General features: G+C 31.8%; 1 protein-coding gene and 1 long non-coding RNA gene across 3 annotated transcripts; both read left to right on the forward strand.

Moving 5' to 3' along the window:
• The first annotated feature begins 778 nt into the window (after positions 1-778).
• On the forward strand, positions 779-8151 carry LOC143049301 (uncharacterized). The gene is made up of 3 exons (XR_012970169.1): positions 779-1039; positions 5814-6032; positions 7578-8151. It is a non-coding gene; the product is annotated as an uncharacterized LOC143049301 (long non-coding RNA).
• A 2917-nt stretch (positions 8152-11068) lies between these two features.
• Positions 11069-25588, forward strand: LOC143048203 (glucose dehydrogenase [FAD, quinone]-like). 2 transcript variants are annotated; one of them, XM_076221742.1, is made up of 12 exons: positions 11069-11139; positions 13762-13895; positions 14630-14838; positions 15387-15576; positions 16535-16663; positions 17082-17203; positions 18131-18298; positions 20715-20865; positions 21578-21738; positions 22621-22795; positions 23516-23741; positions 25174-25588. In XM_076221742.1, the coding sequence occupies exons 2-12, from the start codon at positions 13772-13774 to the stop codon at positions 25343-25345; spliced, it is 1827 nt and encodes a 608-aa protein (XP_076077857.1). In that variant the 5' UTR covers positions 11069-11139; positions 13762-13771; the 3' UTR covers positions 25346-25588. The 2 variants fall into 2 exon arrangements, with proteins under 2 accessions (XP_076077857.1, XP_076077858.1); XM_076221743.1 differs by lacking the exon at positions 11069-11139 and adding an exon at positions 12128-12205.
• Positions 25589-27267: the final 1679 nt, after the last annotated feature.

The following is a 27267-nucleotide window of genomic DNA, read 5'->3' on the forward strand; positions in this document are numbered from 1 at the left end:
AACAATGGACAACAACTGTAATATTCCTAACTTGGTACAGGCATTTTCAAATGTAGAAAATGGTGGATTGAACCTGGTTTTATAGCGCTAAACCTCTCACTTGTACATAGTTACAGTAATTAAGATATATACGAGTTTTGTCTATTTGATTCATAGATCATTCTATGAACATTACTTTTGTCATCTCATGTGCTTTAATGCTATGGTTAATGTTGTATTATTGTCTTTCGTTTTTGCTTATGTGCTTACATTGTATTTGTGTGCTTTTTTTCTATGTAAACTTATTTGTTTACTTTTTTTATAGTGATTAACATTTAAACAATATTTTATAAAAATACATACTATATTTTTTTCAGTATCAATCATAGCGGAATTTTTAAACACTATTTGTTTTATAAGTAGTCAATTTGACCCACATTTGTCAAAATAATATAAAAGTACAGTGCTAATTTAAAATTGAATTAATCAATAATTCAACTTAATGTGAATTTATTTACATGTGACCTTCAATTGACCCTTTCGCTGGATATGTGTTACGCTTGAACTATTGAGAGGAATAGGATGTCAACATTGAAAGCGAAAAAAAGATTAAACATTTCATTGACTGATTCAATTCATCACAAATCATTTATTATGCATGTTAAAACCATGATAAAAATATTTGTTTAACCTGTAACATGAAAATCAAACAGACCTAGAATAATTCAATTGCACGTGCTTGTTATATATTTATATCTGTAGTATCATGACCGTTGGCATACTTCCAGATGTTATTTCGATGGTTAATAAGTAAGAATCTTTAAGAGATAGTCTCGAATGTCTATGTGGTACCAAATACCTTGATTAAAATAAATTTGGCTCGTTTATTTTTAATACAGGTGTTATGACCTCCAATGGTTTGGAAGGACACATTTTTGGTAAGATGGCAGACCGAAACAAGGAAGAACCACTGTATTCAGATTATCAGCTTGAGTTTGTCAACAATGCACAAGATGATGAATTTATAGAAAATGGTCTACCAATGAACTAAAATAAAACCGTACGTATTATTTATTAAAAATATCAATCAAGAATTTCAGTTATCGCAATTATAAAATGTATCCATTATTCATATGTTTGAATGAAAGCTCGAGACAATATTCACTAATATATCTTGAAAATCGCTAAAATGCTGAATTCAAAATTCATTGTCCAACTTTAAAATATCGAATGAATTGGAAGTTTGGACCTCGAATGGTTCATTTAAGCCCCAGTCCCACTAGACCACGATCGCACCACGCTCACCGCGATCTAAAATAAATTTAGATCGTGGTGAGGTCGCGGTATGAGCGGCATGAAAATGTTAATTTTCGTTGCTTTCACGATGCTACTACGTCCTAATTACGCTTCTACAACGATCCCGCTACGATTAAACCACGTTCTCACTGCGCTTATTCTGCGACCTCAAGTACGCTTATAAAGATCTTTCTACGCTCTTCACGTTCTCACTACGACCATACCACGAATTATCCGATTGCAACACGATCTTACTGCGATTATAGCACGTTCTAACCACGATTATACTACGTTCATACCACGATCTTACTACGTTCTCAGCAATACCGTCAATATCGTGTTTCATATCAATATAGTTCCATTCCTTCTATTTCTGATTAAAACGGCGATTTCACGCAAACAATACAGTCATGATGTAGAGGCAGAGGGAGCAAAGTATGAACGCCATACTAAACTCCAAAAAGTACACAAGAAACTAAAATTAAAAATAGTACAAGACTAACAAAGGCCAGAGGCTCCTGACTTGGGACAGGCGCAAAAATAGTGGGGTTAAACATGTTTGTGAGATCTCAACCCTTCCCCTATACCTCTAGCCAACGAAGAAAAGTAAACGCAAAACAATACGCACATTAAAATTCAGTTCAAGAGAAGTCCGAGTCGGATGTCAGAAGATGTGACTAAAGAAAATAAACAAAATGACAATAATACATAAATAACAACAGACTACTAGCAGTTAACTGACATGCCAGCTCCAGACTTCAATTAAACTGATACTATACACATAAGTAGAATATTACTTGTCATCAAGAGATGTCGGAACGACCAATCAAACCTGAATTACAACCTATTGCTGGTCCATAAGGCTCAAATGACGATATTTTAGTGAACGGTAGCAGAGATGACACAGATGTGTCAATATATATAGGAAGATGTGGTATGAGTGCCAATGAGACAACTTTCCATCAACGTAAAATATATAAAAGTAAACCATTATAGGCCAAGGTACGGCCTTCAATACGGAGCCTTGGCTCACACCGAACAGCACGCTATAAAGGGCCCACAAAAATACTAATGTTAAACCATTTAAACGGGAAAAACCAACGGTCTAATCTATTTAAAAACGAGAAGCATGGTTGAGCCGTTAGAGCAAATGAATAAATACATTCAGACAAACAAAATCTAGGGAGTTTTTTTTTAATATATTTTATGTGAAAATGACAATAAAAATGATGGTCGTAGTGTGAACGTAGTAAGGTCGTGAGAAGAGCGTGATGAGGACGGCAAGGGCGTGCTAGAATCGTACTATGGTCGTGAACAGCGTGGTAAAGTCGTAGTGGAAGCGTAGTTGGGTCGCGGTGAGAACGTGATGGTCGTAGTGAGGTCGTGATAACGTCGCTGTGCGATCGTAGCGCAGTCTCTCCGAATAGAATCACGCTTTCGCTACGCTCTCGCTACGATTGTACAGCGACCTTTGCGATCTTACTACGATCTTAGTGCGCTCTCACTACGCTTCTACTACGACATAATTTCGCCACGACCGCACCACGATTGTTTTAAACATGTTCAAAGTTGGCCACGCTCTTCACGATCTTGAAGACCTCACCACGACCGTGGTACGACCTTACTGCGACCTACACGATCGTACCACGATCATCAAAATTTGCATTTTTTTCACAGATCGAAGTGTGATCGTGGCCTAGTGGGACTAGGGTATTAGCTTTCGTATGCTTGTTATTTTAGTTTTTGACATTGATGGAAAGACTAAACAAGAAGTACACGGACGCCCAACTCGCACGGATGCCCCACTCGCACTATCATTTTCTATGTTTAGTGAACCGTGATATTGGGGGGAAAAAACTCTTAATTTGGCAATAAAATCAGAAAGATCACATCATTGGGAATATGTGTACTACGTTTCAAGTGGATTGGACTTCAACTTCATCAAAAACTACCTTGACCAAAAACTTTAACATGAAGCGGGACAAACGGACAGACGAACAGACGAACAAACGGACGGACGAACGAACGAACGGATCCACAGACCAGAAAACATTATGCCCCTCTACTATCGTAGGTGGGGCATAAAAAGTATCAAATATTGATGAACATACGGTTCAAAAGAATATTTTAAGAAGATAAAACATGATACAACTACATCCTTATATCTAATACAATGAAACAAGAGTTTGGTTCTGTTTTATTAGATAATGGAACTTTTACAGAAAAGATCCAGTTCTATGGAATTTACAATTATTTCCATTCAGAAGCACCCGAAATGTACAGGTTATGAGGACGTCTTGTTCCCGAGGGTATCACAAGCCCAGTAGTCAACACTTCGGGGTTGACATGAATATCAATAATGTGATCATTTTTATTTATTTCCCGTTTACAAAGGTTTGAATTTTTCGAAAAACTAAGGATTTTTTTATCCCAGGCATAGATTACTTTAGTCGTATTTTGCACAACTTTTTTGGAATTTTGGATCCTTAATGATCTTCAACTTTGTCCTTGTTAAGCTTTATAAATATTTTGATATAAGCGTCACTGATGAGTCTTATGTAGACGAAACGCGCGTCTGGCGTACTAAATTATAATCCTGGTACCTTTGATAACTAATTATGTACGATTTCAAAGTACGGATCCTTTTGACTATCCCGCGATTGACCAAAACTATCTCTGCGAATTTGATGACGTGAAGACTGTTCTTTCTGGTCAGTATTTATTATTTGGTTATAAGTGAACTTAAAAAAGCAGCATTATAACACACTATAAATATAGATGAAAACGTGATTGAACGATATCCGTTTAATAATCATATATTAGAGTAGTAATGTTGAACAGAACTAAAACAATATACCAGTCAATTATAACTCGAGCAGTACAAAAAAAAAAAAAAGATAAAGCAGTGTAAAACATGCTATTGCTAATTCTAAAATGTTTATACCCGGAATTTGAACTATATGGAAGTATTATAACCAAACCTTTCTATGAACTCAACCAACAAACGTTTCTGTTTTCGTATTAACTTGACGTCTATATAAGCACGAACTGCATATTTAAATATTACTCAATACTATTCTTTTCTGTTTCGGTCTTCTTTGTAAGTTTAAATTCCAGACTTGGCTCGACTTTATCTTAGGTAGCAATACACAGTTATGAGTTTGATTTCCAATTTTGGCCCCGGCTGATTTTTCAAATATCAAATATGAAAGTTATTGTGCAATAAGATTCATTTTGAGACAACTAATTTAGCCTTCAGTGTCAACTGCTTACCCCATAAAATATTCATTATACTCAACTAATGTTCTAATATAAAAGGCCATTTTACTTGATGTAGCTAGAAGAACATAGAAGATAAATCAAAAGGGTGAATTTAAAAAAAAGAGTTACTATAAAGGTAGCAATGCACAGTTAGGAGTTTGGTTTCGCATTTTAGGCCCGTAGGATTTTTCAAATATGAAAGCTATTGTGTTATAAAATTCATTTTTAGACAACTGAATACTACTATAGCCTTTGAAGATGGTTTATAAGAAGCTACAAGTCAAGAAATTATTGCGATGTTTGCAACACTTTTTGACTCAATTTTTACATTTTTTTTTTAGATAAATGCCATATGCAATTTTATTGGATTTCGTGGTAGATATACGCAAACAGTTTCAGAAAACATGTAAATTAAAGTGATTGAAATTCTTCTTCTGGCGAAATGTTTGGGAAATATGCGTCATCTTTATAACAAACAAATGCAGATTGTTGCTATGGATACACCAAAAAGGAATTATATTTTTTCTATTTTAACTACTGGATATAAAATCTATGAAAGATTCTGATTACATTCATATGCATATATATTACCCAAACAATAAGTTTAATTTGCAAAGAAGCAAAGACAAGGGGATGGTAAAAATTCTTGGGGCTAAATTTTGATAATTTCCCCTGACTGTTTTTGGTTACGTTAAGTACTAAACTCCGTTGATCTATTATCAGATTTGTAGGTAACCAATGATATGCCATGTTAAGTGGCACATAATACACTAATACCAGGACAGGAAGTTGGTAATGACTGTGTTTAATATTAACTTTCATCTTATTTGCCAATAATGGCCCTACTCAGGCAAGACATATAAACGCTATAATACAATAATTGTTATAAAACATTCAGGATTTATTATAAACCTTTCTTTGTACTAGATCGGAACATTTGGTCAGACCTTTAACGTGCGAGTTCATCTTTGACTGAACACAGCAAAACACGTTACAGACTCTCTTTGAAAGCCAACTTATTCTGCACCGCAATGCCGATTGATCGGTGGAGAAACAGCATATTCAATTTTCAAGTTTTAAATCCCTAAATTTGGCAACATCGATCTAATAAAATGATTAACTAAAAGGAATTATGTAATGAATGACGCGATCAATAATTTTTTGTATTATATTTTAACAACTTTATAAAAATCGTTTGCGAGTTTACCAATTTCTGAACATTTATAAATTATCTTATGACAGAACATGCGTGTTTAAAAAAGCATTTATTTGAGCAGGTATCCGTATAATGCGTAAATTGGAAAAGACAAAAGCTTTTAAAGAAATAGGTGTAACTCACAATAGAATGGATTTCAAGGGTATATGTGACACAGAAGAGTTTGACTCCGATGAGTACTGGGAATGTATTATACTGGACAGGACACCACCCTGCATCAACATGTCGCATGGGTCGAAGACAGACCCTTTTTCCGTTGTGGATCCACAACTTAGGTTTGGTAAATGCGTTGTTCCAAACAGCTTATTGCGGTGTGGTCTTTGCTAGTTATTGAAGGTCATACGGTGACCTATAGTTGTTAATTTCTGTGTCATTTGGTCACTTGTTGTCTCATTGGCAATCATACCATATCTACTTTTTTTTATATTTCCACGAATCATTTAAGTCTTTATGTTTTGTGGAGGATAATAACCATGACAACAAAAGATTAAAATTAACAGATTAGCATTAGTCGGGTTACGATTGACAAATAAAATAAACAGTGTACAAATTTTAGTTTGCAAATGAGACTATTTCAATGCTCATTTAAGTTTGTAAATCACACCCTATTACTGGCGATTAAACTCTGATATAGACTGTTAGACTCAGGTCGACGTCCAGTCTGTAATCGACGTGCAATCCTCATATCGACGATCAAATCCGACATCACGTTCTCAAATCAGTGTCCGTTATTTAAACCCTCTAACCGACGTCCAATGTGATGTAATTAATCACAAAAAACTACATCCGGTCCATTAGGATACACTTATCGCGATGTTAAATTTCATTTAATTATTTAATTTTAAATTTTTCTTTTTTATATTATCTGTATCATTTTGTCTTTTTGTGAAGTAGCTTACAGAAACTATATATAAATAAGATGATGGGGTAAATGCCAATGACAAAACTCTCAATCTAAGTCACAACGTATTAAAAAATACACAATTATAAGTAAAAGGATTGCCGTCAACACGGGTCCTTGGCTAACACCTATTATCAAACTTTAAAGTGTCCACACCTGTTTTCTTATATTGATTTAATACAAAATAAAAGAGACGTCTATAAGAGGGTCATACAATTTTTGCCGTCGATTTGTAATACTATTTGATTCGATGTCGGATTTGGACGTCGATTTGAGAAACAGACGTCGATTAGAGACCAGACCTCGATCTGAGAGAAAAAAAAATATTGTATTGCAATGGTTATCGTATATTATAATAAATGTGACCAAGTCCTCAGAGACTTTTCTGAACTGTGTACTCGATTATGTGTAGCAATATGTATAAATAAACATCTATCCAATGAAAAGAAATTAAAATAAAATGTGTTAATATTACACAAATGTGTTGAAATTTTTTCTCAATACATATCAAAACAGCAGAAATTATTCATTCAAACTTAGCATGCTTCTCTAACATGGCGAAACCAAATTCTCGGTAATCATTTTATTTAGAAGAATGCTGACAAAAAGTTTACTCGATATGTAAAAATTAAAGTTGGGTGGTCGAAGTCTGTTTCTATTTCACTGATCTTAAAATGAAAACCAAACTAATAGTACTAATTAATAAAACCTATTTCGTACTTTCTATCAATTTATGCATGGTGACAAAAATATCCAGAAACAAACATATTGAAACACATTTTCATTCAATTTAATGGTGATGTATAAATCGAGACCTTGTCATAAATTTGATTTTAATGATTATGGTAAAAAAGATACCTGCATATACTGAATATGCGTTGTAGATTGATATTTTCTCACAGTTTGAATTTTTTTTATTTACAGAGTAACTGGAATATCAGGATTAGGTGTGGCTGATGCTTCGGTGATGAGTCATTTAACATCAGGAAATACAAATGCACCATCTATAATGATTGGCGAGAAAGCTGCAGATCTCATCAGGGGCAAAGATACTGTCAAGGCATTCAGGGATAAGATTAAACATTTGAAATTATAAAGCAGATATTATGATGATCTATCGAAATCAGGATGAACATACTGACGTCAGCCATACATTCAATAGATTTATCAGACATTACAATATGGCGAAAGTAGAGTTAAAGTTTTCTGATGTAGTCGCAGTTGTATAACTTGTGCACATTAATTTATTGCTTTAGAATGTTTTTTTTTAGTTTTACATATGTACACTTTATATGTTAAAGCAAAGCTATGTAAATAAGATATCAAAAAGTATTGGTATATGCATTTGCAAATTTACCATAATCAAAACATTGCTGATGAAAAAATATTTTCTCTTTAATATTTAATTATTCACGTATGTGTATTGCATTTTCTGCTTTCAATGGTCATTTTTTTGTAGCAAAACTGTCAATTGTTTTGTCTACATAAAAATATCAGACTTCTATGTTAATGTACGCGTATCTTGTACCACAAACGTATTGTTATGAATAAAAAATAATTTGTATCGAAAAAGATTTCATAAAGGTTTATTTATGTATTTTTTTCATCGATTGCTATAACAACCAGTGAAACAGTACGATTGGCTTCAAATATGGTACTTTAATATATTGTAAGTTCCAAGTGGTGAAGCTGAAATCATCAATTTGTAAATTTTATGGACGCCATCACGAGTTGGTTGACTTTTATGGAATATCCGTTTCACAGATGATATCGGATATGTTCTTTGTGTCGTAACTACCTATCGAATTAGAATATTTACCCATTTTGTAATAACATAAATAACACGCCGGCTGTGATATATGGAGCAGAATCTGCTTACCCTTCAGAAGCACCGGAGACATCAAGGATAATCTACAGAATTCGATATTTCATAAGAACAATCATGGGACTAAGGAAAACGCGCGTGAATTTCCCCGATGTAATGGGTAGCAACGTCCGGGGATAAGGGTTAGCAACACTCAGGGGCTATGAGTTTTGTAACGACGTGCGTTAACCAATCAAAATCCTAGAAATATACTTAAAGCCGGGGATAAGATGCTTTATTTTCCTTTAAGATTATTATCATATTGTATATTCTTGGAACAGGATTATTATTCAAATTCTGTGTTTACAAAAATTCTACATAAAATATGCGAAAAGAACACTGAATAAAAGGTTCATCATTTCGTGCTCATTTGATGATTATACAGATGTCATAAAAACACTGCCAACAAACTCTTGAAATACTTTATTTCCACTGAATGATAATCATAACCATTTCTTATGCATTTTTGTCAAATCTATTTAATTTAGATGTTGAAAATAACACTTCATAATTGTTTTAACTCTTCAGCGTGTTTTCTAGTTTCATTTTTCAGACCGAAGTAATTGGGGAACTACAGTGATGTATCAATACATAGAAACGTTGGGAGGTATATGAAAAATAGGGGTCCAAAAATGTAAAGTTAGCTGAGGAAGTTGGAACTTTCGTTTTTCACCATAAGTTATAAATAGGGAACTTTAAAAACATATGAAAGTATATTGGGTATATTAATATTTTGACTGCAGGAAATGTTTTTGAATAAGATAAGAAGAGATGGCCATGATGTTAAGATTTTGTATAGAACTTTATATTTAAATGGTTGATGAACTGCCTATTTCATAGTTATAAATATGCCGTTGGTCATTAGAGGTTTATGTCTAGGAAAGACGATTTCCATTTTGCATTGCAAACTGTGATAACAAAACGTAACACATTGTAACAAATCTGGACTGATAATTGTTATTATTTAACGTATTATTTATTGTATATTACATATATTTATTTGAATATTGCTGGGTGGTCAACTTCTCGGGTGTGCACAAACACTGATAAATGCTTACTTTCATACTCATGATTTAAACTATTTGTACTTTGCAAACGATAAGGGCCAGTTTTATATGTATATCTTGGCAATGTTTACCTATGTAATACTTTGATTATCCCGTCATATAGTGATTTATTTTGACAAATATCGTCGTGAGATTCAACTTGTTTACATCTGCCATGACACCGTTTTGTACTTTCACTTTGCGATCTCATATTATTATTTGTTTGAGTTTACACTTTATCAATGCAGATAAATTGCGTATTTATTATGTTTGTGCCTCCCTTTTCATTAACATTGTCTTTATTTATGATAGAACAGGGTTTTCATTGATCTCATTTAGTAAGCATCATATCAAATGCGTAAGGTTATGTAAATTACACCTAAGTTCGTACGCCGTATCAAGAAAGGAATTTACTGTCTGTTTAAAAATAGCATTATGTAGAAATGTCCTTTTAGTTTCATACGCTTTTAAACATAATTCGGACAAGAAGGACAAAGTTAGGACAACTTAATAATGTTTCTTTATTTAAGAATAACGAAATATGTTTGTCTTTCTAAACGTTACTAGCCAAAAGACGTAAGAAACGTTGCTTTTGATTGGATGCTTTAATGTTTACTCTTACGTCATAGTTAGTGCCAAAAGACATAAATAGGAGCGTGTAGATAAACATGGCATTCTGAATGAAGCCTTTGAACTGTCAACTACATAATATTGACCACCCGATTTATTGTTTAATTTGTTGAAAGATGAATGTTTGATGATGTTTATTATATGGAAAGAAGAAGTCAAAATACGACTAAAATAAATACTTTTGTTATGTCTATTACAATTCTGTTTCTTCATACTGCTGTTGAGTTAAATGGTGATTCCACTCCTCCTGAATGAGTTTTAAACAGAGTTTTATGACAACCCTAGGTTTGTTACAATATGTTTAATAATTGAGCGTAGTACACGGAGGGTTGCAGTAGCTGAGTGCTGACGTTTTGTATTTTGAAATAGATATAACAAACCACAAACCAAAATAACTATATACTTCTGGCTTATGCATAGTGTTCTTGACCTCATTTCCATGGTTCAATGAATGCCTAACGAAAAGAAAATATCAAGCATTTACTATTGTTATATTGAATGGTTGTTCGGTTAATATGACAGTCAGACAGGGTTTAACGTACCAAACATCTTGACTAAAGATAGATTGGGGGTGGGGGGTCTAAATCAAAATCTATTGAATGCTTTGATAATTTGTCAAGATATAGTTTACAACATGCTTTGATAATTGGTCAAAATATAGTTTATAACATGCTTTTTCTCATAAACATAATAAAATCAAAAATCAATTTGGGAATTAACTTATGAACTGAATAATATTCCAACCCAGTTTATGCAGCAAAAACTTCTAGCAAAAAATCTGCTTAATCCTTATGATTCGGAAGGCAAAGATTCGAAATCAACTCGTGTATTATTTAAATAATTCCCCGCCTTTTTCTAAAAAGCTAGTATTATATTGTCAATAAGCTGACTTGATAATTTTTATCTCGGATGACTGGCTGCCGAATATCGTCATATATTTCACACGGTAAGTTTTGTTTTCATGGTAAATACATATTGTTACTTTGTCAAAGTTTTAGACTACACCAATGATGATGGTCAACTTTGACTTCAGTTGAAGACAAACACTCTTAAAATGTCCTTTATATATAGGTTATTTGATGATGACCTTTTTTTGTATATACACAGCATTATGTTTTATCACCAAACAATAGTATTACACACCACACATATCAAATGTGTGTCAAAAACTGGTGTATATATGGGGAGAGATAGCTGGACATTTAAATCTAAAATATTCTATTTAGCAAGCACCCTAGGTACATAATATTTAGCAAGTTCCGTATGCAGTTTTATATGACAAATCTTCTAGATCTTATTTTATCTCTATACTACTCTACCTTAATTGACTACCACAGAAAATAAATCTTACCTATCTATGAACGGTTCTATATATCTTGGTTCTCGGTGATACATCTTTTCTCAGTACTCGGACTCAGTACAAATCCATCTTTTTGATTGGTTGATTTCTGATTCTGAGTACGATAATCGTGTTCAAAATTTGTATGTCCGCAATGCCAGGAAGTATTTACTTGTTTTACATTCAAGGGTAACTCTTCAAATCTTAAACACTAGTTTTAGCTTCTTTTTTGTGGTTTAAAAAGTCCTGATATGTTTTGGCAATTTTCATTCAGCTCAATCATACAATATATTCTTACTGTTATGTATGAAAAAAGGGAAATAATAGTATTAAATAAAGTTGCTAAGTCACTGATGTCTGAGAACGCATTAATAATAATCACCATTACAGAAAGATATGTAGATTCGTAATTAACTAATTAATTACACTTTTATTTATACTGTAAGTGCTGTTAGGAACAATACAGGGATTTTTTAGATTTTATATACATTTCTTACCATGTGTATAATTTTAGTGATATCACTGTTATTACTATCGGACTTAAAAGGAAAACATATCATATTTATAGAAGTTTGTTTTTTATCTATTTTTTTAGGGGCAAGACCCCTAAAAATGTACACCTAAACAGAGTTTATCAAAACCTGTATTAGTTAAAGTATTGGAGTCTAGTGAGGTGATCATTCTTAATCTATCCATCTGATCAAGAAATTATATCATTAAAAACACCTTATCATTCAAAATTACATAAGTTTAAATGTGCAAGTCGGATGTATGTATGTTATGAAGTCTAACTCTAACTACTAGTATCAAGGTACATTTAAGAAATAAGAAACTGTACTTTAAATTTGTAATAAAGTAAATGTGTTCTATTGTCAAATACATTTCAATATTAAATTTCAAGTTCGTATTGCAAATTGACAACACTTTGATTACTCACATACATTTTTGAAGGTTAAGCGCTATAAAACTAGGTTAAATCCACCATTTTCTACCTTTGTAAATGCCTGTACAAAGCCAGGAATATGACAGTTGTTGTCCATTCGTTTGATGTGTTTTATCATTTGATTGTGCTATTTGATTAGGGACTTTCCGTTTTGAATTTTCCTCGGAGTTAAAAAAAAAAAAACAAACGGGTAGCGCAGTTAACATTGTATTAAAAAAGTAGTCCTATTCTAAAGTTTACAATAGATGCCAACAGTAGATACATGTTCAAATATTTTTTCAAATCTCGTATATTGATTACGAGAAAACAAATCGAGATAAATAGCCAAATCACAGAGAATATTGTAGTATGAACTTATATAGGTTGCATTTCTGTAAATATTGACAATGCAATTTCCCATAGGAACTCCTTTTACGGCTAAAACTGTACCACTTTTACTATGAAGTTTTGAAAAAAATCTTATCCTAGAATTGAAAGTTCATTTGCACCACAATTTTTTTCAAAGGTCAAAATATAGGGCTGTGCGGCATATTTTCAATGTTTATATGCCCCGAACTTCTCAGAGTTGAAACTTACACTTATTTTCTTAACGACCCCTACCTCGAATGAAAGGTTACCACAGATTTCAATGTAAACAATAAGCACGTGTTTATTTACTGGTAACATTCCCCAGTTCTGTCTCTGCGATATGGAACACAGAGAGCATAACTGGGAACCAGTATGTAAACAAAATTAATTTTCTATGAATATTCTATTTCTCCCCAAAAGAGGCGTGTTGTCAGAAACAGCTGTATTTACAAAGTGCAACCTAAAGGAGCAACATTGGTTGTGCCGACAGGAGTATAACAAAATCAGCGCAGACCAGGCGACTATAATGATATCTTTAAATCTAAGACTGAAGAATTTTATAATTTATAACAGTTTTTATTATAATACGAAAGGGAAAAATGAGGTTGCCTAAATCATAAAAACATTTTTTAACAAAAATTTCGAATTAAAATTGAGTATAAGTATGAAATTATAGAACAGTTATTTATGTTTCTTAAAATAATACGAATCATGTATGTACAAAACAAATAAATCATGTCTTGATGTTAGAACAAAAGCAAAAAGAGCAGCACCAAAAAGGTATCAAATGTAGAAATCTGTAGGTAGTGCAGTCAAAAATATACCAATTATGTTATTACAAAAAAAAAAGGTAATCATGCAAAACCTTAAAACTCGGCGTATTTTCTGCAGTTTCTCACCGACATCAGTTAATTTTTCACACAAATATATATTTTCAGCGTACATGAGATGGCTTTGCATTATACAATTATGATGGCAGTATCTGGTATTCTCCTAGGAATTTATTTTCTGCCATCTGAAAAAGATGTAGTTCTCGATGTAAAGTTAAATGTAACATACGACTATATTGTTGGTAAGTATATACATAACCTATTTAAACAGGATCAGGTAGGATCTAGATTTAGTTGTACTGAAAAAAGGTATGGAAATAAAGTAATATAATTCGGAGTTTAGTTTGACGTCCATTATCCCTGTACTAGTATACATATTTTTAGGGGCCAGCTGAAGGACACCTACAGGTGCGGGAATTCTCGCTACATTGAAGACCCATTGGTGGACTTCGGCTGATGTCTGCTCTATGGTCGGGTTGTTGTCGCTTTGACACATTCCCCATTTCCTTTCTCAATGTAATTGCTAAAATAAATCCAGATTATAAAATTTCAATGATGCTTCGTAGATAATTTCAAGTCATTATTTTATGTAGATATATGAAGTCGTGGTCCTTTCAGTCAATCAATGAACCATCAGTACAATCTAAAGCTAAATTGACCAGAGACTAAACACAGAATAGGACAGTCCCCATTTGTTTAGAAAGGTTTCCTATCGACCCTGCTTTAATCTGCAGACTGGGTTCAAAAATAATAATTAAATCCGTTCAACTTTTTTAAACATTGCGATTCCAATTTATTTCTCACAATTTACTAAAAGATTTTTTTGTAGTTTTTGTTTAAACGCTAACCTGCTTGAAAGTTTAGTATACATCAATTGACTTATTTAAGATGCAAAGTTGAAACATCGTTATATAATTAACAGATAATAAATGCTATATCTTTCATAGATAATAAATATTACTGTGTTTTCATTAAGTTGGTGCTGGTTCATCAGGAGCAGTAATAGCAAACAGACTTTCAGAAGATCCAGAAATATCGGTGTTATTGGTAGAAGCAGGAGGTTCCGAATATGGTAATGAAGATATCAGTACACCTATTAAAGCTGCAGCCGTAGAGAACACTAAAAATGATTGGTCGTTTTACACTGTTTCACAAAAATACTCACATCAAATGAAGCAAGACCAGGTATTGTTATTAATCACGTACCTATCGTGTTATTGCAAATAAGAGTGTACATTAGCAGCAAAGACTTAATACGTTTAAAAGATCAATTTTAAACAACAAAATGTTTTTGCACCAAATGACCCGACTGAAGTGTACAGTAGATACGGAGACTAAATTCATCGTACACGTTCACAAATGATTTTTTTCTTCTAATTTGTTCCTTTCAACAAAAAAACTCCACGTGTTTGCCTTAACACAACTTTACAAACTGTTTTAAATTATTTATCAAACTGCTATTCGATTAAATGATTTACTCTGACAATAAGGTTACATGTATGTCTTAGGATATTACGGGATTTCTCATTATCATTGTTTATTTTTTAGAATATCGTATGAAAAATATATAATATAAATAACCAATAGAATATGTTCAAATTTCATATTAACTTTAGCCCTATTTATTTTGAATTATCTTTATTTGTGTTATAAGCTGTAAAGTGATTACGCGCAAATATAAGATAAATTATCTCCCAATGCACGCTTATGTACTGAGTCCAATTATTCACTAGAAAAGTTTCTGGCCCAGGGGTAAAGTTCTTGGAGGATCTAGCAGTATAAACTATCTCGCTTATGTCAGAGGAAGTAGATATGACTATGACAACTGGGAAAAAGAGGGATGTACAGGATGGAGCTATAAAGATGTCTTACCATACTTCTTAAAAATTGAGGATATTCAGGCTCCTCGATTTTATGATTCAGGTTCGAACTAGCTTAATTTCCCATTGAAAGTTTTTTTAATGAGTTTGCTATATACCTCAATAAAATTCAAATCAGTTGCTGTAAATGATTTTCTGCTGATGCTCTGCTGCTAAAGTTTTAGTCTTGCATACATCCGTCATATGAAATATTGTTTACAGCAATCAATGACATAGCAATTCATTTAAATGATATGCATTTTGTAAATATTTTAAAAAGTTGATTATCATAAATTAATAAAGGCAAGAGTAATAAACCGCTGTTCGAAACTCATAAATTGATTGAGAAAAAAAAAAAAAAAAATCCGGGTTACAAACTAAAACTGAGGGAAACGCATCAAATATAAGAGGAGAACAACGACACAGCAGAAACACAACATTAACATGTAACACACACAGAAACGAACTATAAGATAACAATAGCCATTTTCCTGACTTGGTACAGGACATTTTAAGAAAAAAGAGTGGGTTGAACCTGTTTTTGTGACATGCCAAACCTCCCGCTTTTATGGCAATGTTAAATACAACATTTAAATGACAACATTACATGACAGGACTACAATACAAATAAATGGGAGAACATATAGGACAGAGAAACACACGAATACTAGCTAACAAAAGGTACCAGATTTAAAATTTAATACGCCAGACGTGCGTTTCGTCTACACAAGACTAACCGATAATAAACAGAACACAAATTATGAAAAAAGAGGCCATTGTATTATCTCTTTCCCTATACTTTAGTTGTATACTCATTTTCCAAACTACTCCTACATTTTTATTATCTTTTTCCACAGGCTACCCTTTATAGTTATTGTTTTATTCCGCAGACAATCAACAATCAAATTTTCATTCTACAGACTATTCTTGAATACTAGATATTTTATTCCAAACGCTATCAATAAACAATTATTGTTTAATTCTCAATTATTTCTGAAAATTGTTATTGATTATCTTTACAGATTATCATTCAAGGGGTGGGTACTTAGGTGTAAGTGAAGTTAAAAATACACCACTTCCAGAAATGTATAAACAAGCTGCACATGAAATCGGTATAGAACATGTTGACCTGAATGGAGAAAATCAAATAGGTAGAATAATTTATTCATAGTATTTTTGTTTTATACACCCACAATATAGATCTACCGTCTTTCCGTTGTACCAACTATACCAATATAGATAATAATTCTTCATTTTATATTGATTTATAAGCAAAAGTCTTATGTTCAAATAACGGAAAAAACTGTTTGTGTGCCTTTTGTCCAAAATGGGTTAAAGTAAAAAAACAAAAAAAGGTTAATTGCACATTCAGAAATATGACACGCTGTTTTCAGATGTAAAATATGATTCATTACAGATTTTTGAATGTGAATGGTGAAATAATAGATACTATACACAACAAATTTCTAAAATAAAGTCAAGTTTTGAATTTAAAATACTTATTTGTGAGTGAAAACAAATAGTTTTGCGAAAAACTCTTATTTGGTTATTCATTTGAAACATTTGCAGGTTTTTCATACATGCAGTCGTCAATGAAGAACGGTGAACGTTCCAATACTGCAAAAGCCTACTTAAGACCTGTCATCAATAGATCTAACTTACACATAAGTATCAATACTTTTGTGACAAAGGTACTATATGCTTTCCTGTATTTTCCATCTTTACCCCAAAAAACCGTGCCTCTGTATGTTATTTTTGGGGAATATTGAATATTAATCTAAAAACTTCTGTATAAGTTAACAGCTGCATCATTTTCGTATGACAGCATTTCGAGATAATTGCCACAATTACTGAACTAATGGAATATATATGAAGAAAGAAGTCTTTACAAAATCAAACTTCTATTTGACTGTCATACAAGTGAGAGCTCTAGCTAGATCTAAAACCTGGTTAAATCTAATAATTCCTACATAAGAAATACCTGTACCAGGACAGGAATATGACAGTTGTTTTCCCTTCGTAATATGTGTTTGAGATTTTGATTTTGCCAGTTTATAAAGGTCTCTCCGTTTTGAATTTATATTTAATAGTTATTTTGATTATTCTACTTTTTTTAATGCAGCATAAACCTTTAATCGCTTTACAATGGTCCTACAACATGACTGACGTTAATATAGCAAAAAATCTGATTCGTATTTTTATTTCGGTATGTCGCCGAGTATATCTTTTCATAACATTCCCGTATGATTTTGTTTGAAATTTGAAAAAGATGGAATTAAAGAAAGAGAATTCAATAGCTTTCCCAAATGAAACAATTATGTCCTTTTAAACACAACATACCCATCTAAATGAAATTTCTGGTGTATAATTTTTTTTTGTTATATCAATTGATCCACACAACAATATCAAATCATTATATGCGGTAAGCATTTTAAACAAACTCGGAGCATAACAGTCGAAAAATGAAACTACAACAAAAAGATCCTGTGGTGGTTAACGCTCTATCTTATAACTGCTTCAATAAAGTATGTGTTTCAGTTTCATGTGAGTTATACGAGAGTATGGAGCCTCAAGATGTAAACGAGAAAATAGCTCAAGTTTAACTTAAATTTTAACAGGTATTACTTGAGGGTAAAAAGGCTATCGGTGTAGAAGTAATTAAAGACAACAGAAAACTGAATCTCTATGCGACAAAAGAAGTTATCTTATCTGCCGGAGCCATCAACAGTCCTGCTATTTTAATGTTATCTGGAATTGGTCCGAAGAACCATCTGACAAAGTTAAAGGTAATTTCGTAGAGTTATGATAAAATTGAGAATGGAAATGGGGAATATGTCAAAGACACAACAACCCGATCAAAGAGCAGAATAGAGCCAAAGGTCAACACTGAAGACTTGTTTTTTGGGGTAAATTGTTTTGTTATTAATTAGGCCGTTAGTTTCCTCAATGGAATTGTTTCATATTTTTCATGTCGGGGCCATTTTTAGCCGACTATATGGTATGGTATGGTATTGTGGACGTACGGTTGCTTATAGTTGTTACCACCATATCGTTGTTGATCATACTACATCTCCTTAATTCTTAAGTGTTGAATGATAAAGTACAATCCTACACAATTTCAACAAAATCTAACAACAGTACTTATGTGAGTTGCGTCCGTTAAGTGTTCATATAGTTTTCAATGTTCAAATAATTCTTAATCCAATAACACCTGTACAATTTCAATGATCAAATCAAAATTAGGTATAACTATCCCACAATATTTCTGAGAAAAATCATCTTGCCGGTCTCAGAGTAGCCGAAATAGACAGAAGCATGGATATATAAGTAGACAATTGGGCAGATACAGACCATGACTAATTTCCTCTATCAATTGCCGCGGGGGACAAACATCTTCATGTTCCAAAGATTTTTATTAATCAACAGGTAATTATTTATACAGATTTTTCGCAATTCAGGGTATAAATATATAATTCAATTTAACAAATTCATACAGAGGCTTAATCTCAAAATTCAACTTTACATTTGTTTCTCAAGAACCAGAAATATCACTTCACTGGAAAAAAATGTATTTAATGATTTCCAATATTGAAATATCCAAATTTATAACGTATATAAACTCAACATAGATACCAGGACTAAATTTTGTATATACGCCAGACGCGCGTTTCGTCTACAAAAGACTCATCCTTGACGTTAACTTTTTTTCAAAAGTTGAGTGAAATACATCGACTTATATTTCAAATATTGACTGAAATACCTCCAAATGATGAGGGAGCTTTTAAAGACCTGTAATACCCATGAGGATCTTGCACGATCTACTGTTACACATTGAGCAGATGACAAAGTAATTATGTCTGTTTGTTTGATCAATATCCGTTACTAGCACTCCCAAGTCTACATATTTTTCAGATTTAATTATTCATGTAATGTGTTTATATAATAGTTGGTATATATAAGTACAGTTCTTTTTTTGTATTTGGCAGAAAAATTGCCATGTGTACACTGACAGACGGGAGACATTATATCACTGTTCTTTTCAATTAAATTTCTAAAATATTAAGATTTGTATCCTATCAAAATGGCATCCTATGTTTCTGTATGTGTAAAAGGAATACAACAATGTTAAATCAACTACATTATGCACTAAATTAGAAATTGCATAATACACATGGAATTACTGAAACAACCATTGGCCACTCATATATACACCGAAACAGCCGCTGAGATGTTCAATCATGAAAACTTCTCATGCACAGTATTCTGGAGTTTTCAATATTACCAAAGTTGTTTTAAAAAATAGACAACGAAAATGACATTATGCATGACATAGAAGAGATCAATAGAAAGAAATCCTATGTTTGAATTTTACAATCTAATATGGCAGCGAACTTGAATAAATTTAAGAATTATAAACTGTAAATATTATACCGGACTGAATATTCGAATGACAGTTATTCGGTAACTTAATTCTTTGTTTTCGTCCACAACCACCAAATGCCAACGGAAAAAAATAGCGCCCTCTTGTGGAATTTGTGGAACCTTTTCCATTCTTGATTTGTAACTTTTTGATTTGTATCGTGTAGTTTTCTTGATCATCGAAACTTCTCCTTTGCTGGGCGGTAATATTGAAACTGACGCATTCTCCCAAAACGAGACTAAAAATTACATAAAAAAATTAAGAAATGTAGAATTTTATTTCACGGTCCAAGACAAGACTTCAACAAATTCATAAACTTGATTTACACATACATTGAGAAGTTACATTATATAAATCAGGAAATATAGAAATGCATGTATCCAATGGAAAATCATACGCGTTACAAATTTAAAGACTTTTTATTTTGCGAATTAGTAAATTGCATAAAGTACAATTTAAAAGACTGTATTTTATGAACTAAGGAATGTATTCGTATTATTATGGCGGTTAATTCCCACCATACTATGAAATTGACGTCTTGAGTAAATTTTATTTTTGGCTTATAAAAGAGTCTTTACATATGGCGTGTGACCTTATAAACCCTTAACAGATCGTGGTTGACTAACTATGTTATATATAAGTAACACACATATATATATATATATATATATATAATATATATAAGATTTTAATTCAGATATGATGCACTAAAAAAACAATTTGTTTGATTACATAAATGATGTAGACGTTTTTTAAATATTTTCTGGCCAATCTTCCTCCAGATTCCTGTTGTTGCCGATTTACCAGTTGGTGAAAATCTCCAGGATCACTATCAAATTTTCTTGAAGTTTTTGATAAACAAACCGTACTGTATTACGTCTGCTGAAACAGTCTCGTTATGGAATGAAATGCAGTATCATATATTAGGAAAAGGTACATAGTTCAGTAATGATAAGAACTTTGCCTATGTGAGTCAAACACAAGATATACTTAAATATTCAAAAACGTAAGACTATTTGTTAGAAAAATAAGTCACAGTCTACGAACATAGCTTTTGTTAAAAATGTGCTTTAAAAACTTTAAAACTTTTATATGCTTTGTTAATTCCAGCATTATTTTTTTCAACTTTCCAAAGGAATCATCTACCTGGTTTTTATGTAACCTTTGATTTGATTTCCACAACTAATGTCAGAATAAAGAACTTGTATATGAAGGGAATATAAATATATAAATTAACGTTAACCTCATTTATTTTTTCCCTTTGAAATATATGTTGTTAAATGGATTTACCTCCCCCCCTAAAAAAACAATTAAAAAAAAAAACAAACAACACAAAAACAACAAAAAACAAATGAAAAATATATTGCATAGGTTTCTTTCTGACATCAATTGTTTCACTTTTTTACTCTCGTATTATTCCAATAAGACAACGAGACAATAAGCATTTATTAGCAGGTGTTCTCAACACGCAAATTATGACGCGCTTTTTTCCTGATACTTATAAGTTTACACCGTCACCGTTGCAATTGGTTGTATAAAATAATTCAAAATTTGATAATTATGTTGAAAACACTAACCATTCACTATAATAATTATAATTAAAACAAGAAATTGTGTGTAATACACATTTATTATTTAATTGCAGGAGTTATGACTACAAGTGGTTTGGAAGGACATATTTTTGGTAGGATGACAGACCGAAACAAGAAAGAACCACTGTATCCAGATTATCAGCTTGAGTTTTTCAGCATTGCACAAGATGATCTGTATATGGAATATGGTATACCAGTGAATCATAATGAGTCTGTAAGAACTGTTGATTTTATTTTAGAATTATCCATAAAGACACTATTATATCGCTGTTAATAAATTTATTGATATAAATATGATTGAAAGAATATCAATAACGTATAGTTGTTGAAAGTCGAAATGTTAAAATCGAAATTCAAAAGTTCAACTTTTAAACCAAAAAATCAAATAGATTTGAATTACGGATCTCTAATGATCTGTTTTAGCTTTTGCATGTTTGCTATTTAGTTATTTCATTGAACGAAATTGAAGAATAGAAATGTAGAAGAAACGACTCATCAAAACATTTTCGAATATTGTACCATTAAATAAAAAGGTGTGATGCTAGAAACTGAAATTGACATTGTAAAATGAGTTGCAATCTGATTAAAAATATATTTGGAAGATAGAAATATGGTATACCAGTGAATCATAATGAGTCTGTAAGAACTGTAGATTTTATTTTAGAAATATCCTGAAGACACAATTATATCGTTGTTAATAAATTTATTCATATAAATATGATTGAAAGAAAATCAATAACGTATAGTTGTTGAAAGTCGAAATGTTAAAATCGAAATTCAAAAGTTTAACTTTTAAACCAAAAAATCAAATAGATTTGAATTACGGATTTCTAATGATCTGTTTTAGCTTTCGCATGTTTGTTATTTAGTTTTTTCATTGAACGAAATTAAGAATAGAAATGTAGAAGAAACGACTCAATCAAAACATTTTCGAATATTGTACCATTAAATAAAAAGGTGTGATGCTAGAAGCTGAAATTGACAGTGTAAAACGAGTTGCAATCTGATTAAAAATATATTTGGAAGATAGAAATATGATATAATTGCATTGTTATTTCAAATACACTTACACTACAGTTCGGGTTTGTTTTAAAAGGTAATTAAACTACTACAAACAAGATCCAGTTCTATGGAGTTTACAATCCTTGCCATTCAACAGCATCCGAAATGTACAGGTTATGTAAGACTTCAGAGTACTGATCCATTTGATTATCCCGCTATTGACCCAAACTATCTATGCGAATATGATGACGTGAAGACTCTTCTTGCTGGTATGTATTGAATAGCGTGTTTTAACTAAGTGAACTAATTATAAGCAGCACTGAAAATAATTACAATATGAATGGAAGCGTTATTGAACCAAAATATGCGTTTAAATTTCATATTGGAATAGTCATATTGAAGGAACATAAAACAATATACTAGTCGTGTAAACTCACGACGTCAAAACACGACTAACAGAACTACATGTAATGTAAAACATCTAATTTCTTATTCTAAAATGTGTAAACCTGTTAATGTGAACTATTATTTATGATAAGTATTTAATCAAACCTTTCTATGAACCATAACCTAAGAATGTCTCTGTTTAGGATGACTCTGATATCTTTAAGACTATGCAAATCAACTCATCATAGATATCATCATTAAAATTTTGTATTTGCGCCTTAATCGCGATTTGTCTACAAAAGACTCATCAGTGACCCTCAAATAATAAAAAAAAAGATCGAAAGGTCAAAAATGTACAAAGCCTTAACTAAGTTTAAATTCTAAAATTTGCCAACGATTGTAGTTGCGAGGCAAGTATAATCTGATCAAATGCTTAACTAATAGGGATTAGGTAATGGATGATTCAATCACTCCAAAACAGTGCTTTGCATTAAATTTTAAGATTTTATAAAAAGCATTGATAAGTATAATGATTTTGTTGACATTTTACATTTAAAGAAGATTTTAGAACATGCATATGCTTCAAGAGTTTTTTTTTATAGGTATACGAATAATGCGTAAATTGGAAAAGACCAAAGCTTTTAAAGAAATAGGTGCCACTTATAACAGAATGGATTTCAAGGGTATCTGTGACACAGAAGAGTTTGACTCCGATGAGTACTGGGAATGTATTATACGTCACTGGGGAATGACAGGATACCACCCTACATCAACATGTCGCATGGGGTCAAAGACAGACCCTACTTCCGTTGTGGATCCACAACTGAGGTTTGTTTAAAAAAAAAAGTAAAATCACAACAATACTAAACTCCGAGGAAAATTCAAAACGGAAAGTCCCTAATCAAATGACAAAAATCAAAGGATAAAACACATCAAACGAATACTACAGGTATTTTCAAATGTAGAAAATGCTGGATTGAACCTGGTTTTATAGCGCTAAATCTGTCACTTTTGTGACAGTTGCATCAAATTCCGGTATTTTACAACGATACGTGAACAAAACAATGTAATAATTGTCAGAACAATTTTCCCCCAAAACAAACCTTTTTTGTAAAGAATAAAAAAAAATAAAAAAATAGAAATAACAAATGAGCTGTTGTCACATCAAATAAAAGTAAATAAATCTTAGACTATTGCAATGTTATTTTACATTTTATTGTCAATGTGTAAGTCACACCCTATTACTGGCTATTAAAAAAAAAAAAAAAAAAAAAAAATAACGAACTCCGAGGAAATTCAAAACGGAAAGTCCGTAGTCAAATGGCAAAATCAAAAGTTCAAACACACCAAACAACTGTCATATTCATGTTCACATTTGCAAAACTCATTGTATTGCAATATCAACAAGAATAGCAAACTAAATAAGATCTGTACACGGGATGCAAAAGAATTGTTTTGAATGACAATCAAGAACAAAGACTAATGATTATTGTATTTGCCGCATGGATCATAGCCGATAATAGGGTGTGTGTGTGTGTGCTTTTACAAAGGCAGATATGTTTAGAAATTTGGAATACATTGACATAAAAATTTACGTCTCTCAGTGTTATTTCCCGAAGAAAACATCTCATATTCAAACAAAAATCAATTAAGACTATTTCTTTTTCTATACATTGAATTCGATCGTCTGAAGAGGTATCTGAAAATAAGCATTTATCAACTATTGCAAAGGACATAACTGGGTGAAAACATGAACCAGAGACATAAATGTACACGTTAATGTTTAAATATACAAAAAGCCAATGATAATTCATATAACTAAAAGATCTTTTTTAAACTTGATATAGTTCTTTAAAAAACGACCAGCTTGAGAAAAAATATGGTATGCATTTAATACTGTAAAAAAATGCAGAAAATTTGTTCATCAACGGTCAACTGGACAGAACCTCGAGAAAAAGATCCCGGTAATGTTCATAAGATTCTCGGAATGTATTTCAAAATCAACAAACTATAATCATATGGTCAAGTTCTATTTTGCTGGTATATGAAGGGTAGCAATGGCATGCAGGTTTTTTCTTCTTTTGTATCAAATAATGCGTACTTAAATAAAGGAATTCACAGAAAAAATACATAGTGATTTTGTCGTTAAAAGTTAATCTATCATTCAATAATTGATCATAACTTAAATTTGGATCCAAACTGTTTAACAACCCAGAAGTGTTGCGTGTGCTTCCATAAAATTGACCTCTATCGATTACAGGGTAAAAGGCATATCAGGATTACGTGTGGCTGATGCTTCTGTGATGAGACATTTAACATCCGGGAACACAAATGCACCATGTATAATGATTGGCGAGAAAGCAGCAGATCTGATTAGAGGCAAAGATACCGTCAAGGTGTTCAGGGATAAGATTAAACATTTGACATTATAAAGCAGACAGTTTTTCTTTAAAAAAAAAAAAAAGAGCATTATGATAATATGCTGGGAAATGACAAATTGTATCATGCTTTGTTGCAATCAGAATTTTTAAACAAATGTTCACTCTACATTTTAAATCTCAAGATATGTAATGAATTATCGAAAGATGTATGCATTTTCAAATTTTAATTTAATTTTAAATTGAATACATGTATATTGCTTCTGACGACGAAAAAATGCTATTTAAAAGAATTTATATATATCTTATATTCTCCGTCATGGCATATATCTGGTATCACTGAAAAGTAAAGTACATGACTTTTTGTTCAATCTTTTATATTGGAAATATCTTCTGAATTAGGTAAATAATAACGGTAAGTGTTCCTTAAAGGCATGTAGTAAGGAAACGGTGAAATGGAACAAAAAGGGACTAAAATAGTAGTGATTTAAAAAAAAAAGAATAAATGTGATTTAAGAACAAAACAACTTCGGGTATGTATTTAGGTGTCATTTCACCAATTCACAAACTCAAATTTAGAACGTATGTAAAATTAGCCCTTCCATGACAAAAAACGTGCTACTAACCAGCAGATTTGCAGAAATGAACATTTTGGTGAAAAAGCAATCACATTATGTATTAAAAGACCCGTTTGATCTTAAATTTATTAGTAAATTGAGGATCAATGCGCTTCATGGTATACTAGTTTGAGATCTCCAGAGAACTAGGGGAATTATTTTTAGTATACTTGGCTTCTGAACAGTAATTCGTCATAAGAAGACATACATGTAAAACATGGATTGATAATTAACATGAAGAAAGGTTATACGTGTATGATTCAGGATGATATACTTGGTTTTCATGAAGTTAGTATGTAGGTAATATATTTAGAAAGCTCTGAAAATTGTAAAATTTGGTTAAATAGATTGGAATTTTGAATGTGTGGTCGGACACCATTAAAACAATACACGTGTATTTTGTTTGATCAAAACATTAACAGTTTTAAATGAAAAGAAAGCTACGGTGGCAGAATGAGGCCATGCAAGAAATATTTTTTAACTTGTTCCCAAGATAATATTTTGTTCCCACAACATAATAATTTTGTTCCCACAACATAATATTTTGTTCCCACAATATAATATCTTGTGCCCACAAGAAAGTGTTCTTGTTTCCACAAGATAATAATTATGTTGTTTCCACAAGATAATATGTTGTTCCCACAAGATAATATATTGTACCTACAAGATAATATATTGTTCCCACAAGATAATATATTGTACCCACAAGATAATATATATCCCACAAGATAATATCTTGTATCCACAAGATAATATCTTGTACCCACAAGATAATACATTGTTCCCACAAGATAATATATTGTTCCCACAAGATATTATCTTGTTCAAGAAGTGTTTTATTCATATTATTGTTTAACCTTTTTTTTTTGGGAGGGGGGGGGTATAATAAATGCAATACAAGTTCCCACAAGATAATTAATAAAATTTGTAATGAAAAATAAATGTCTAATTTTTTTCTGAAAATCTTATACCCGCGAGCCTCCTTAAGAGCTCTTTAAACCGACTGATATTAATAAACAAAACATACATGTAATAACATCAGATGCACATACAACACAAACATACAGACAGACAGCACATATATTTATTAATACATAGACAGCACATGACGAATAAAAGCTAAGCGAAATATATCAAAACAATGTCTAATATCAGCACATATATAGTAGCACATGCAAAATTAAACACTATACGCACAAACAAAAGACTGCATGCAGCTATAGCAAAGGTACTGCATAAGCAAAAGAAATAAATAGCTAAAAAAAACCCCAAAAAAAACCAAAAAAACATAAAACATAAAAAAAAAAAAACAAGCAGCAGGCTTCGAGATCAAGTTATGGGGCAGCAAGTAAGTACATT

Source organism: Mytilus galloprovincialis, chromosome 10 (genome assembly GCF_965363235.1).
Source record: "Mytilus galloprovincialis chromosome 10, xbMytGall1.hap1.1, whole genome shotgun sequence".
In the NCBI taxonomy this organism is placed as follows: Eukaryota; Metazoa; Mollusca; class Bivalvia; order Mytilida; family Mytilidae; genus Mytilus; species Mytilus galloprovincialis.

What these genes read in the sequence shown, in the direction of transcription:
- LOC143048203 (XM_076221742.1), top strand. Translation starts at nt 13,772, where the DNA reads ATGGCTTTGCATTATACAATTATGATGGCAGTATCTGGTATTCTCCTA. An exon ending in AACATACGACTATATTGTTG is followed by an intron (nt 13,896 to 14,629) that starts GTAAGTATATAC and finishes GTTTTCATTAAG; the next exon opens with TTGGTGCTGGTTCATCAGGA. An exon ending in GTATCATATATTAGGAAAAG is followed by an intron (nt 20,866 to 21,577) that starts GTACATAGTTCA and finishes ATTTAATTGCAG; the next exon opens with GAGTTATGACTACAAGTGGT.